The following is a 15405-nucleotide window of genomic DNA, read 5'->3' as shown; positions in this document are numbered from 1 at the left end:
AATGATGGGTGAAGTACGGCAGCCCTCACCCCGGGTGACTGTGTCTTCAGGGGACACTGGGCGATGTCCAGGGACATCTGTGGTTGCCAGGACTGGGGGGGCTCCTGGCATCAAGTGGGTGGGGGCAGGGATGCCGCTGGACCCCACAGAGCACAGGACAGCGCCCACAACAAAGAACTTTCCAGCCCCAAACTAGCGCGGAGGCATCAAGACTCTGGCATCGTACGAACCCCCTGGTGAGCAAGCAGACCCATCTGTGTGTTTACGCATCTGTTCGAGCAGCAGGAAGGGCATGGACAGTTATTCTCCAAACTTAAGAGAAATGGGTTCAGCGGAGGAGAGACAGCTATTAACCCTAAAGTGAGTGAAGTAAGTGATCAGCTGTGGGAACCAGATTTCTGCGGGTTTGGGGACAGGAGCGGGGACGGCCCCTTATGGGCCAGGTTCCTGTGCTCAGACCCAACCACAGTCGGGGCCTGGGACTTTATCTGCCCCCATCAGGTCACCTAGCCCCTGATAAGACAAATATATGCTGTGTGGCTTTCCTGTGGGCACTGCATCCTAGGCTATTGTGTCTCTGCCCAGCACAGGGCAGAGGGCTGCTGGCGGAGGTCAGGGGGCTGAGAAAGGACTTCAGCCGGGTCCCTCTGCCATGTCTGGGGCTGGCCAGGCAGGGCATCGCCGCCAGCAAAGAACGGGAGCCAGAGGGCCGGATGGTTGGAGCTGAACCAGGGTAACCCACCAAGCAGCTCCAGATGGCAGCAGGAAAGGAAGCGGTGGGAGTCCTCTGGAGCCCGGGGGAGCTCGCTCGCTCTGGCTCTTTCTCCAGACATTTTTCCCAACTCCCAGGCAGCACAGCAACTCCCTGCCTGCCAAGGAAGTTTCGGGAGGCCCGGGGGAGAAGGAGGATGGATGCCCCTGTGGGTGTCTACAGGGGACTCGCCAGAGAGGGCTGCCTGGAACAGAGAACTCTGCGGATCCAGAAACTTCCTATTTGGGAGCCTGCAACCTTGACCAAGAAGGAACCAGGCAGTGGCTGGGCTCTGCACACCGCCCCAGGGAAAGGCAGACCGCGGGCCCACAGGGCTGGGCGAGGCTGCCTCCTTCCCCAAACCTGCTCTGCTAGAGGGCCAGGGAGGCATGCCAAGGAGAGGGGCTCAAGAAAGCAGTGCCCCTACAGAGCTACGGCAGCCCCCCAACATCCAGGGAAAAGGCTGCAGGGGGCCTTCTCCTCCCCCACCTGCTTGCCAAGCCCTGGCACTGAAGGTGCCTGGAGATGTTATCCCCCTACCTACCTCCGGTTACAGGAGGTAAACTGAGACCCAGAAAGGGAAGGAATGGCCAATGGACTAGAAACCAGGTCTGGTGAATTCCACAAAAATGAGGTGGTCAGGAGGCTGACCCAGCTGGCCTCCGAGACCCTCCACTTCCGCCACAGCAGCCCCTTCCCTTAACGACCAGTAAGATGTGCCCACAGGGTGACGGCTTGCAGGGGAACGGGTGAGGCCTGGAAGCTGATACCAGCAAAGTGGGTGGCCCCGAGCAGTGGGTCCAGAGGTCGGGGGTGGGGGGGACATGTGGGACAGCGTCACCCCTTGGAGGCAGGGTCTCACATCGGAACGGGGGTACTCCACTAACCCACATGCAGAGAAGCCCCCTGACAACAAGACTGGGTGGGACGTCGTCCCCAAGCGCCCTCAGCAGGAGGCAGTGCACCCACCTACCGCGCGTCCTAAATAGGGGTCGCACCCCTCCCAGAGGTGAGGACCCATCTTCCCCGCATGCCTCCAACGGGGTCTGCTCCACCCACAGCCTCCCAGATGGGGCCCTACGCCAACCCCCGCTCCCAGACAGGCGGCTCCCCCAAGAACCCCGGGAATGGGCGGCGCCACCCCAACCCCTAGGGCGGGGCGTCTCGGGCCCCGCGGCGTGTCCCCCGGCCCCGGAGTGGGGCGTTCCATCCCCCCCGCGAGCGCCCCCGAGTGGAACGTTCCGGCCTCCCCGCTGCGGGTCCCGACGCCCCTCCGGCGCTCGGGCGGGTCCACTGGGCCCCAGCAGGGGGGGCAGGCGGGTCCATTCGGGGAGCGGGGAGAGAAGGAGGAAGGTCCGGAACCGTTACCTGCTGCTGCACTGCTCTCTGCCGCCCAGGCCGCCTCCGAGGTCACGGCCCCCGCCTCGGCGCTCTCCGCTTCGTCCGGCACCTCCAGCTCCATGGCCGCGCGCGGACCTGCCGGTGGGCGGGCGGGCGGCCGGAGGCTGCGACCCAAGCTGCGGCCGCCGCCGCCGCTGAACAACAACCGCCACCGGCTGGAGAGCTGAGGGAAGGGGCCGGGCCCAGGGAATGAGGGGCGGGCCCGGGGCGGGACCAGGCGGTGCGCCATCGCGCACCGCGCGCACCGCCAATCGGGGCTCGGGGGTGGGGCCTGCGTGCGTCCCGGGCCCCAGGAGCGCCGCGAGCGCCCTCACGTGCCCAGGAGTGGAAGGGCAGCTCCATTCCTGTCAATATTACTGTAGTACGTAAGAGCGTTATTATACATAACGAGCATAAATAATAATTACAGTTAAAAATTATCATCACATTAAAAATAAAATTTATATTACATATGCTTATGTTTGATATAAATAATAGTTACGTAATAATAAGAAACAAATTTTTATCATTATGCATAATATACAAATTATATGTGATATTGTCATGATACATTAACGTGACTATTAAACAGTAATATGGCATTATAGTAAGTAATGTTAATATGTAACGTAAAAGTTATTTATGGTATATAACGTAGTAAAAATTAGTAATATGTAACAATAATATCCTTAAATGCCAAGCTTAGTGCTAAAGCCTTTATATGCAATATCTCCATAACTTAGGGACCTGCTTTTTGTTTCCTTTTTTTAAACTACTACCATATTTCCAATACCTAACACAGAACATTACACCTGGAAGACAATAAATATTTGATAATATTGATCAACTGGTTGGGAACTATTATCATCCCCATTTTACACATGAGAAAACAGGAGCGCAGAGAGCTGAAGCCATGTATTTGGAATCACACAAAGGACGGTGCTGTGAAGCATCCCCTTTACTTATTGTTTTAAGAATAATAATATTATCTAAGTCTAATGGTGAACTCACCAACGATATGGTTAGGCAGTCATTCATTCTGAGGTCATGGTTTGGGGAGTAATAAATGTTGCTATTAGTAGTTTTAATCATTATTAATGATTTCTGCTGGGAGGCAGGTGGGGGAGTCCAGACGCTCAGCTGGTGTGGGTGAAGCTGGGCTGTTTTCACCCAGGCCTGTCCGACTCCAGACACGTGATCCCTCTTCATTGGCAGGGTGCTGGCGAGGTCAGCGGGAGGCCGAAGAGGCTGAGCTTAGGGGTGCTTAGTGATGGGATAAGGGGGAATCAGCAAGATGGAGCAGGCCTCGGTCCGACCCAGGGCTTAGAAAGATGCTCCTGAAATGTTCTCCATCAAAACAAGAAGACAAATCAAGAAAAAGGAAGACGCAGAGAACAGGACCCAGGATGAGGTAGAGGGATCCCCTAGGTTAGCTGTGTCCTGTTAGAATTGAGCCTACCCAGAGAGGAGGAGTCAAACAGCTCCAGGGAATCAACAGATGATGGATAAACACAATGTGGTCCATTCATACAATGGGATGTGATCCCGCCTTAAAAAGAAGGGAATTCTGACACACACTGCAACGTATGTGAATCTGGAAGACGTGATGCTCAGTGAGCGAATCCAGACACAGAAGGACAAGTACTGTCTGATCCCACTCACAGGAGGTCCCTAGAGGACTCAAATCCATAGAGACAGGAGGTAGACGGTGGGGACCACGGGGTGGGGGAGGGGCTGGGGAGTCAGTGTTTCCTCGGGACGGAGCTTCAGTTTGGGAAGATGAGAAAGTTCTGGAGATGGGTGGAGAGGATGGATGCACGACAATGAGAATGTGCTTAATGCCACTGAGCTGTGCACTTAAAAACGGTTAAGACGGTAAGTTTTATGTTATGTGTATTTTGCCACCATTTTTTAAAAAGGCTCCAGAAGTTCTCTGGACACGCGCCATGGATAGAACTCCTGATTCATTTTGAATCTGTCTCCAGAGAAGATCTACATCAGTGATCCTCAAAGCGAGGTGCCTCTAGGGAAGGTGGGAGGGAGGAAGACGCAAGAGGGAGGGGATATGGGAACAGATGTATATGTATAACTGATTCAATTTGTTATAAAGCAGAAACTGAAAGAAAAAAAAAAAGCGAGGTTCCTGGACCTGCCCCCATCAGCATCAACCAGGAGCTTGTTAGAAATGTAGGTTCTCAGGCCCCAGCCCGGCCCTCCTGCATCAGAAACTCTGGGGGCGGGGACCCACAGTCTGTCTTTCAATGAGCCTCCCAAGGCAATTCGGATGCCTGATAGAGTTTGAGAACCACTGGCTCAGACAACTGGGAATGGAGAGGAGGGGGCGGGATTCCGTGGGGCAGCAGCTTTTGCTCCTCTTGCTTCATCCCCCCAAGTGCCTGCTCGATATTCCCATTTTGCAGGATGGAAAACTGAGGCTGCCCAGCTGGGACTGGTTGCCTGGTTTTGGGCGCCCCCTCGTGGCTATTTCTGTCAGCACTGGGTCCTGCAGGTAAGAGGGACTTTATGAGTCTTCCACCCCCTCCCCATATTCCATTCATTCATTCCACAAATATTTATTGAGCACCTACTGTATACCAGGCACTGTTCTAGGCCAGGGGGATATACGAATAAGCAGGACCAAATCCCCGACCTCAGTGAAGAGACATCTAGGGAATTCCCTGGTGGTCCCGTGGTTAGGACTCCACGTTCTCACTGCCGAGGGCCCGATCCCTGGTTGGGAACTAAAGTCCCACAAGCTGCGTGGCGCAGCCAAAAAAAAAGAGAGAGAGAGAGAGACATCTAGAAGACAAACAAACAAGCAAACAAGACACAAGGCGTTTCAGCTGCTAATAAATACTTTGAAACTGATACAGATGTGATACAGTGGCAACAGAATGTGATTGCAAAAGGCTCCACAGCTAATACGTATTAAGCTCCTATTCCAGTGTTTTCTGATAGAACTACAAGACAAGCCCATTTCAGTTTAACTTTTTAAATGACATTTAAAATTTTCTAGCAACCACATTTTAAAAAATTAAAAAACAAAAGCAGGTGAGATAACTTTTAATACTATATTTCATTGAACACAATACATTCAAAACTATTATCATTTCTACAGGGAATCGATAGGTAAAACCAATGAGCTATTTTACATGCTTTTCTGCACAGCTGCTCTTCCAAATCCAATGTGTATTTTACCTGTATGTCATTCATTCAGACCAGCCACCTGTGGGTCGCAGCTGGAAGGTGCAACTCTACTGTGTGCCCAGCAGAGTTCTCAGCACTTTATGGACGGACATTCATTCACTTTACTGTAGGAAATAACCCTAGGAGCAGACGCCAATGTTGTTCCTATTTTTAAATTTTATTTTAGTTTTCATTTTATTATTATTATTATTTTCATATATTTTTTTGGCCACACTGTGCGGCATGTGGAATCTTAGTTCCCCAACCAGGTATCAAAGCTGTGACCCCAACACTGGAAGCGTGGAGTCTTAACCACCGTACCGCCAGGGACGTCCCCGTTGTTTCCATGTTTTTAGATAAGGAAACTGGGGGGCTGGTGACTTGCCCAAAGCTGCCCAGCTGGGAAGTGATAGAAAATTCTCAGTATAGGAATCCGGCCGGTCACTTGGTGGCACAGAAGCAGAATTTGAGCTCAGATCTGTGGGGAGGGAGGAAGCAGCCCCGCCACAAGCGGTGGGACGCTGTGCCAGCTGGAAGGCAAGGGGAGCAGTGAGGGGATGGGGGGTGTGGGCAGGAATGCGCCATTCATTCATTCATCCTTGAATTTTTCCACAAATGTCTCCCAAGGACCTGCCACATGAGCCAGTCCCTTGCTGATGCCAAGGGCTCAGCTGTGGCCAGTGCAAGCAGGGCGGGACTGGGCGTCCCTGGCCTCTGGGCCGGCAGGGGTTAAGGTCAGCTGCTCCCACGTGAGAGCACCTTGCAACAGAGCCACACACCCAACCAGGTCTCTCTCACTCTCGCTGGTTCGCCTGCGCCTGTCTCCCTGCTGGCGGACCGGCTAGCCTGTGGCCACCACAGGGAGGCAAAGTTGGGCAAACAGGTGGGGAGACCAGAGCTCAAGCCTCGGGTCCCCTCCCCGCCCCTGATGCCAGGCGGAAGCCCAGGCCCTAGCTCCTGTTGCCTGCCCAGAGGCCACCCAGCCTCCTAGACAGGTGAGTCCCCCACCCCGATCTGCCCACCATCCCGAAGGCACTGCCCAGACTGGGCTTCCCACTGTGGGGTCCTGGGCCCCCTGTCACCTCCCCCCACCACCAGGCTCCCCGGAAAGCAGGAAACTGACACTGCTGTGTGGGCATTTGACATAGTTTCTAAGGGATTATCTGGCCGGCAGTTACTGCCCCTGGCAGCCTGCCAAGGATGCCATAGCCACAGACTTCAGAGGGTCATTGTTGGCCCCGGCTGTTGCAGGGGGGCTGAGGGGGCACAGACTGGCCTCTGATCCCCCAAACTGAGGAGGGGAGGCTGGTGGGGAGATGGCAGGTGAGGCAGCCTGGCACCTGCTTGTTATCTGGGCCTCCTGGTACTTCTTAAGAGGCCCCCAAGTTTTCAGACAATTGCATCTCATCTCTGTCCCCTCTCCCGGTGCTGGAACGAGGGGAACGGGGGGTTCTTGGGAGGCTTATCTTGCTTATCTTGATTTCTTCTCTGGGTGAAATCTCCCAGTGGAGAAGTGCAGGAAGGGGCGGATGGATGGTTGTCACAACAGTCTGCAGAGCTGACTGTGGGCAAGGAGCCAGGATGGTCTCCGGGCAAAGGAAGCTTAGACCCAGGAGAAGACAGGGATCCAGTGGCAAGAGCTTTTTCTGGGTCATTTGCTCCCAAAAAGTGCAGGACAAAGAGAACTTCCTAGCCAGCCAAGTGTCTGATTGCACCTCAAGGCCTCAAGGCTCTTTGTCTGGGCCCAAGAGGGCCCTCTGGGGCTCGGGAGGCATGAGCGTCCCAGTTGCAGGGTATAGAGCCGGCCTGGCATTTGGGGTCACTCCCGGGAAGCAGAGCTGCTTAAGATCTGGGTTCTGTGGGGTTGGGAGGGGGGACATCTCGACTGTCAGATCCCACCCTGCCTGGGGTTGGAGAGAAAAACCCATGGAGTCAAATAGAGCTGGCTTCAGTTTTCTACTCTGTAAACTGGGTATAATAAGAGTCACCATGTTGCAGGGCTGCTGAGAACAGCATATGATAGAGCAACTAATAGATTCCCAGTCGTGCAGGGATCAAGGTAAACTGTCCCACCCCAAATCAGAACTCATGCCAAGCCAATGGTAATGTCCCATCACCTTCCTGTTTTGTGGAGGTTGAACCCGGGCTCAGAGAGGGGCAGCCACTTGCCCTGGGCTGCAGAGTAAAGTAGGACTGTCAACCTGATAGGAGTCAAATTGCAGAGAGTGGGGAGGTCTGGGGGCTGCCTATGCCCCCAGCCAATACCCCAGTTTCAGCATCTGTAAGAGTCCTGCCTCCCCGGCTCAGGGCTTCTGTGTGGCCCCAGTTCTGGGGAAAGTCCACTGCGGGAGTTTGGGTTCCTGTTCTTCCACCTCGGGTCTGGCCTGGCGCCAGGGGAGCTGTGTTTGCTCAGGGAGGAGCCTGACACCCTTTGGAATGGGCTGAGGTTAGCGGGGAACATGACTGGGGGGGCGGGGGTGCCCAGGGAATGAACCTGCATTTATGGAGCACCTACTGTGTGCCGAGTGCTGTTCTGGGGCTTGAGGATTCAGGGGTGATCAAGAGAAACAAAGATCCCTGCTCTTGTGGGGCTTGTGTTTTGGTGGAGGAAGACAGGCAAGAAACAAGAGACACAATAAGGAAGTAAATTGTATCCTAAATTGTATCCTGGGTTAGAGGATGGTCAGTCTTACAGGAAAAAAAAAAAAAAAAGTGAAAGACGTACAGGGATAGGAGTAAAACAGGCAGGGGGATGTTTTACAGTCTTAAGTAGAAAGATTAGGGGAGAATTCATTGAGAAGGCGACATTTGAACAAAGACTTGAAAGAAGTGAGTAGCTGGTGGAGAGGCATTGCAGGCAGAGCACACAGTCCGTGCAAAGGCCCTGGGGCAGTACCATGCCTGGCGAGCTGGAGGAACCGCTAAGAGGCCTGTGTGTCTGGAGCAGAGTGAGTGAGGGGGAGAGAGGGAAGAGGGGAGGGCAGGGAGGGGATAGGGCAGGTCGTGCAGGCTGGAGGGCTGTGGGCAGAGGGGCCTGGGCCTGACTCAGGTGCTCACAGGCGCCCTCTGGTGGCTGCTGCGTGGAGGACAGACTGTGGGCGATGAGGGCGTAACCAGGGACCTGGATGGAGGGGACTGAGCTGGTCCAGGTGGGAGAGGATGCGGTGGACCAGGTGTGGGCTCAGAGGTGAGGAGAAGTGGGCGGATTCTGGACAGATTTGGGGAGAACCAACAGCATTTGCTGACTACGAAAGACAGAGTTCAGGATGATTAGGAAGAAAAGTGGGAAGAATGCCCTGGGACTTGAAGATGGTAACAGGTAAGACAGAGTAGTTGGGAATCTCCTCACGGAGGAGCCTTGGATGCTAGAGTGAAGGCTTTCGGTGTAATGGAGTTAAGGGATCATTTTTTTAAATCAAAAATGTAGGGCCTCCCTGGTGGCGCAGTGGTTGAGAGTCCGCCTGCCGATGCAGGGGATACGGGTTCGTGCCCCGGTCTGGGAGGATCCCATGTGCCGCGGAGCGGCTGGGCCCGTGAGCCATGGCCGCTGAGCCTGCGCGTCCGGAGCCTGTGCTCCGCAACGGGAGAGGCCACAACAGTGAGAGGCCCGCGTACCGCAGAAAAAAAAAAAAAAAAAAAAAAAAAAAAAAAAAAATGTAAAGCATGACTCTATACTAATATAAAACAAACAAGTGCTTTATGAGTTTACTTAACTCATTAATTAATATGAGAACCAGCAAGATTTTACAGATTGTTTAAAGGAGAGAACATTGGGACTTGCCTGGTGGCGCAGCAGTTAAGAATGCGCCTGCCAATGCAGGGGACACGGGTTTGAGCCCTGGTCCCTGGCCCGGAAAGATCCCACATGCCGCGGAGCAATTAAGCCCATGCGCCACAACTACTGAGCCCACGTGCCACAGCTACTGAAGCCCGCGCGCCTAGAGCCCGTACTCTGCAGCAAGAGAAGCCACCGCAATGAGAAGCCCTCACCCCCCTCGCCGCAACTAGAGAAAGCTCACGCTTAGCATCGAGGACCCAACGCAGCCAAAAATAAATAAATAAATAAATAAAAATTTTAAAAAGGACAGAATATTGAGAAAGAACACACACACAGGCAATCAATGCTGAAATGAATTTACAAATAGTTGTAAAGCTGGTCAATAGCCACAGGGTAATAATCAGTGGTCTCCACGGGACAAAATTCATTTGTATTTCTATGGACAAGAATCCTTTGAGATACCACCAGTTTCTTATAATTTACAGAGTTGTAAAATAGTTCGAAGACCATAAGAAGCACAGATAACTAAAGAGGGTACCCAGAGCCTGGCATTGATCAGATGCTCAATAAATATCCTTGACCGAATGCTAGGGAGCTATGGAATATTCTTGAGCTAAAGCCACAGCTTGTTAACTGCACGCTCATTGCTGAGACTGCTTGTTTACTTTTTGGTTTGGGGATCTTAGTTCCCTGACCAGGAATGGAACCCACGCCCCCTGCAGTGGAAGCGCGGAGTCTTAACCACTGGACCGCCAGGGAAGTCCCGACTTATTTGTTGAATATCTGCTCTCCGTGCTGGTCTGTGAGTTCTACCTCTGCAGTGTCCTAGGCTCCCAGAACAGTGCCTGGTATGCAGTAGGAGCTCCATAAATGAATGAATAGCTCATGGGGAACCACCTAAGATTCTGAACAGAATAGAAAGACCAGTGCTGTGTGCTTTAGCAGGACAGATTCCGGCTGTGGCAGGCTCAGCCTCAAGGCAGATAAGGGTCAGCAACATGAGGGGTGGGGTCTCAGGGGACCTTTCATGGGGTGTGGTGGGGGGAGCTGGTGTGGGTACAGGTGCAGAGGCCAGACTGAAACCAGGGATGGTGAGGAAAGTGTCAGGGGCCTGGGTTCTTCCCCCAGCCATTGCACACAACGATGGAAGCTTGAAATAGACAGTTTTGCAGGTGGTCCACATCCAGCTCTGGAGAACACCATAACTCCCTTTCATTTTTTCCCAGTGGGGGCTTGTCTCCCTCCTTCTGGCCTGAGTGGAGGAACTTCAAGAAGCACCCAGGCAAACCTTTCTGTGCACCTGCTACATGCCAGCTGCTTTAATTTGTGAACCTTCCCGATCATAGCGCTCAGAGTCAGAACCAGGTCCCATTATACAGATGAGGAAACTGAGGCAGGAAGCAGAGGGGCTGGGATTCTCGCCAGGCACTGCTCTGCCCCCTGCCGTGGAGCTTCCTTCTAGGGCTTCCTCCCATCTAGGGGGTGGGGGGGTGACACCCTCTGTGAGCCCCCTCCAGCCACCCCCCAGAAGGGTCTTCACCCCTCCTCGCCTTCCCCTCCCTCCAACATCAAAGTACTCGCCCTAAGGTGCCCCGGGACCCGCATGGTGCCAACCGCTGGGCCATTCCTCAGTGCTGTGCTCATCAGCAAGCCCACCCCACCCAGAAACTGCCCTTCCTCTTACGCCCTCTGGCTGATCCCATAACTCCAGTCCAGGCATGAGGAAAGTCAGACACACCCCAAATGAGGGGCATCGTACAAAATCCCTGACCCGTCTCCTCCAGACGGAAAATGTCACGGAACGAGGGGAGCGGAGCCCGAGAAGACGTGATCCCACAGACATGAACACACTGTGGGATACTGGATGCGCTCCTGGTGAAGATTTCACAGTAGTAAAGCCTGAATACAGCGTGGAGTTTAGTTAATAGTGATGAGGATGTGGCTTCTTAGTTTTGGCAGGTATACCGTGGCGGTCATGTAAAATGTTAATGTTGAGAGAAACTGGATAAGGAGCATAGGCGGACTCTCTGAATTATATCTACAACTTTTCTGTCAATTTAAAACTAGTCCAAAATAAAATGTTTCTTTTGTTTTTTGGCCACGCTGTGTGGCTTGTGGGATCTAAGTTCCCCGACCAGGGATTGAACCCGCGCCCCCTGCAGTGGAAGCTCAGAGTCCTAACCACTGGACCGTCAGGGAAGTCCTCAAAATAAAATGTTTATTTAAAACCTTTTTTTTTCAGGGCCTCTGGGTTTGGAGTCACTGCTCCCCCAGCTCCCGCCTACGGCCCCCAGTCTGTCCTCTCGGAAGTGGCCACCAGAGGGCGCCTGTGAGCACCGAGTCAGGCCCCGCCCCTCCTCTGCCCACAGCCCTCCAGGGTCCCACCTCCCTGGAGGTAAAAACCCAAATCCTCCCCGCATACCACAGGGACCTGCACGACCTGCCCCGTCCCCTCCCGGCCCTCCCCTCCTCCCTCTCTGCCCCTCACTAGCTCTGCTCCATCCACACGGGCCTTCTCGCTGTTCCTCCTGCATGCCAGGCATGGTCCTGCCCCAGGACCTTTGCACCAGCTCTCCCATGGCTCCTCCCTCACCTCCTTCAGGTCTATCTGTTACTTCTGTCCAGATACCTCTCACTTCGGTCACTCCTATTAATCTCAGTACCACCTCCTCAGAGAAGCCCTCCCAGAGCCCCCAGCCCAGGTTGTGCCTCTGTACCTATGCTCTCAGAAATCTAGGTCGGACTTGTTATTTCTGTTACGTGATGATCTGATTATTGTCTGTCTCCCCTGAGGACCCTTGGCTTCCTTTAGGGCAGGGACTGGGTCTGCGTCAGTGCTGGGTATACACAGTGGGCGATCAGTAAACCTCGAGTGAATGAGCCAGCTCCCAGACAGGCTGCAGAGCTGCTTCATTCTTGGGCTCTGGTCAGACCTGTTAGGCCACAGATAAGACCTCAGCCTCCTGCAGCCCCACAAAGCAGCCTACGCCAGGGAGACCCCAAGCTCCCAGCGTGAACGAACCCCCCAGGCTCCCACCCCTCCTGGCGGCCACGACCCACTGGGAGACCTCAACCCAGTCCCTACCCCCTTTGGGCCTCAGTTTCCCTGTAGGCGCTCAGAGGGGGCAGAGGAGGATCATCCCACAGGTTTCTCTGAATCTTCCCTTCCCCCACACCTTCCGGCCATGCGCACGCTGCCCCCTCCTGGTTGTAGTTGGCACTGCAATTTCAGACGGGAATTCCGTCCCCCATCACTTCTACTTTCTGTACTTGGCGCATAGCAGGGGCTTGCAATATTTTTGTTGAGTGAATGACTGAATAGGTGGGAAAATGAATGCATGAATGACACCGCCTCTGGCCTGTGAGGCAGCACTGGATGCACCCTCCTCCAAAGCCCTGCATTTGAGCACAGCGTCATCCGACGGGTACTAGGAAGACACTGAGTGTTCTTTTTTTGAAATTTATTTATTTATTTATTTTTGGCTGCGTTGGGTCTTCGCTGCTGCCCGCGGGCTTTCTCTAGTTGCGGTGAGCGGGGGCTTCTCTTGCTGTGGAGCACGCGCTCTAGGCGTGCAGGCTTCAGTAGTTGAAGCACGCAGGCTTCAGTAGTTGTGGCTCCCTGGCTCTAGAGTGCAAGCTCAGTAGTTGTGGCACTCGGGCTTAGTTGCTCGGAGGCATGTGGGATCTTCCTGGTCCAGGAATCAAACCCATGTCCCCTGCATTAGCAGGAGGATTCTTAACCACTGCACCACCAGGGAGGTCCCAGTGAGTGTTCTTGAGCAGGGCATGAATATGTGAGGTGGCTGAAGGAAGACCATGTATCATGTGGTGGTTGCCCCCCTTCTTAGAGGGGTTTAAAGTGGGGTTTCTCTATCTCAGCACTATTGGCTTTTGGGGCCCAACCGTTCCCTGGGGTGTCAGGCTGGGGGATGGGGGGCAAATTACCCTACAGTGAGAAGCACTGGTATAGACTGAGCAGTGTGGGGTCAAACAGAGCCAAATCCAGGGCCAAATCCAGCTCTTCTAGTTGGGCTTGCCACTCGACCCATCTGGCCTCAGTTTTCTCAGCTGCAAAATGGTCACGTGGATATCTGTGTAACAGTGGCTGGAGCAAAGCAAACACTCAATAAACATGAGCCAGCTTATTTGTCTGATTTTGCCAGACCTACATCCAATCAGTAACTCCTGCCCAGTCCTCCCCAGTAATCGCAGCCACGAACCCCTGCATGCACGTGGCAGTGGGGAACTAATTTATGTTTTGTCCTGAGTCATTAAAGCAAATACACATCTATTTAGAAAATATTTGACTTTCTCCTACCTAAAATCATGCTGTGTGCCACCTGCTGGTGACCCAAGGTCATGTCGGGAAAGGCTGAGCTTTCCCCTTTAGCCATGAAGTTCCAAGCAGGTCCTTAGAAGGGGGCTTCTGCAAATGTTTATTGCCTTGGGGGCCTTTGGGGACCCTTGAGGTGTTGATTCTGGCTAACTGGGGTCTCCAGACTAGGTTTTGGGGGATAACTGCAGTGGGGAGTGGTGAGAAATCAACTTTGGGGGCCTCAAAGATTTTGATTATATTCTCTGCCTTGTACACTTGGCAAACTCTTATCCAACCCTAAAAACCCTAGTGGCAATACCCCCTCCTCCAGGAACACTTCCCTGATCCCCCATTTTCCCCTCTGCCTCCCCCTTACCACAGTCTGGAGTTCCTCTCTGCCCAGTCTTGACTGGATGAGGCTGGGAAGGGGTGTCTATGCCCACATTTGCCCCTTCAACCTTGGCCTGAGATGGGGCACAGGAATAGCTGGGCCTCAGGGTCTATTTTTTTAAGCACAAAGGAATGTGTGGGTGGGGCCGATGGTGGCTCCACCCATCCAGGTGACTTCCTCCCTCCATCACCCCCAGGCAGAGTGTTTCTTGCTCTCCTCCTGTAGTTCCTAGACCGGGCTCCTGAGGGTGAGGCTGGGTGAGGAGAAGGAAGCCTGACCTTAACTCAGAGGAGCCTAAAGAATTTCCTCCGCCCTCGCCGCCCCGCCCTCCCCAGCGGGGGACCCAGCCAGGTGCCAGCTGTGAAGACAGGCGGGTACCACTGGATTCGGGGCAGGCCCAGAGGCGGCCGCTGTGCATCTTCAGAGAGTCCATGCCCCTGGCCTCCCTGGGCCTCCGTTTTCTCTCTCTAAAATAGGATAAACCTCCCGAAGATGGGGGTGACCCGAGAAAGACAAGCCCTATGCTCCTGAGGTCTCTGACCCTTGACTAGCTCCTAATCCAAGAGGTCTCCCTACTGAATTTCAACATGTAGCGTTTTTCGCGGATGTTAAACTTTCTGAAGCGCAGGCTCCGTTCCGAACGCGGCTGTAATCCCTGCCGGGTCTTCCTTGCAGCCTTGCCTGGCTGGTCTCCAGCCCTGCCGCTGGCTAGTGCTCAGCTGGGTAGAAAACCGGGCCTGGAATTCCCACCCCTGGGCCTGGATCCTGTGTTGGGAGGGGAAGGGGGGGACGAAGGCTGCCTCGGCGGCGTCCCGAAGGCGTGTCGGGGCGGGGGCGGGGCCGGTAGGGGCCAAGGAGGAGGAAGAGGTGCAGGTGCAGCCGCGGCGGCGGAGCGGGCTGGAGGAGGGCGAGAGCCGGGCACCTGCTTCTCCGCGACCCTCCAGCCTCCTCCCTCACGCCAGGGTGGGGGCCAATTGTTTCTAGGCCCCCCTGGGGCAGAGGCACTGGACGGCCCCCGGGTGGACTATGGCGGTGAGATTCCAGGCGAGTAGCCCGCCGAGGGCGGGAGGGGGAGGGGACCGAGCTGGGGTCAGGGCTGGGACCTGGATCCAGGACCCCAGATCACCCTCTGCCTAGGTAACAGATGGGGAAACTGAGGCGCAGAGGAATGTGGTGGCTAGCCCGAGGCTGCACGGGCAGAGGCGTCCGCGCCCACTGGCCTCCAAAGCGGCCTCCGGGGCTTCCTCTGTCCTGGGTCTGCCTTCGCAGGTAGACCTGGGTTCAAATCCCATTTTTTCTGCGTAACTTTGGGCCGGTGAATCCATGCGTCTCCGAACCTCATCTATAAAGCGGACGATGGTCACTTTATAGAAGGGTGTAGGAAGGATTCCAGGACAAAAGTGTGTTGCAAAGCGCCTGGCACGTAGTAGGTGCCCGGTTTCCCGGGAGATCAGCGGAGTTAGGCTTGAGCACTAAGGGCGGAACCGTGGGCAGGGACTTCATTTGTGGGCGGGAGAGGCTTTGGCGAATGCGGCGAGGCTGCGGACGAGGGGATCCCCATTTATTGGGTGCCTACTGTATACAGAGCCGTTCACTTGGGCGAC

General features: G+C 54.4%; 1 protein-coding gene across 1 annotated transcript in view; it reads right to left on the bottom strand.

Annotated features, from left to right (window-relative positions):
- The window catches only part of PIP5K1C (phosphatidylinositol-4-phosphate 5-kinase type 1 gamma), a gene marked incomplete at its 5' end in the record, with an annotated part of 57337 nt that extends 55124 nt beyond the window's left edge, over positions 1 to 2213 (bottom strand). Inside the window, one exon of the mRNA XM_079701755.1 lies at positions 2120 to 2213. Within this exon, the coding sequence (XP_079557881.1) occupies positions 2120 to 2213 (94 nt within the window). The remainder of the gene's footprint in view (positions 1 to 2119) is intronic.
- Positions 2214 to 15405: the final 13192 nt, after the last annotated feature.

Source organism: Hyperoodon ampullatus (genome assembly GCF_949752795.1).
Source record: "Hyperoodon ampullatus genome assembly, chromosome: 4".
In the NCBI taxonomy this organism is placed as follows: Eukaryota; Metazoa; Chordata; class Mammalia; order Artiodactyla; family Ziphiidae; genus Hyperoodon; species Hyperoodon ampullatus.
This window is presented reverse-complemented; position numbering and strand designations above follow the sequence as displayed.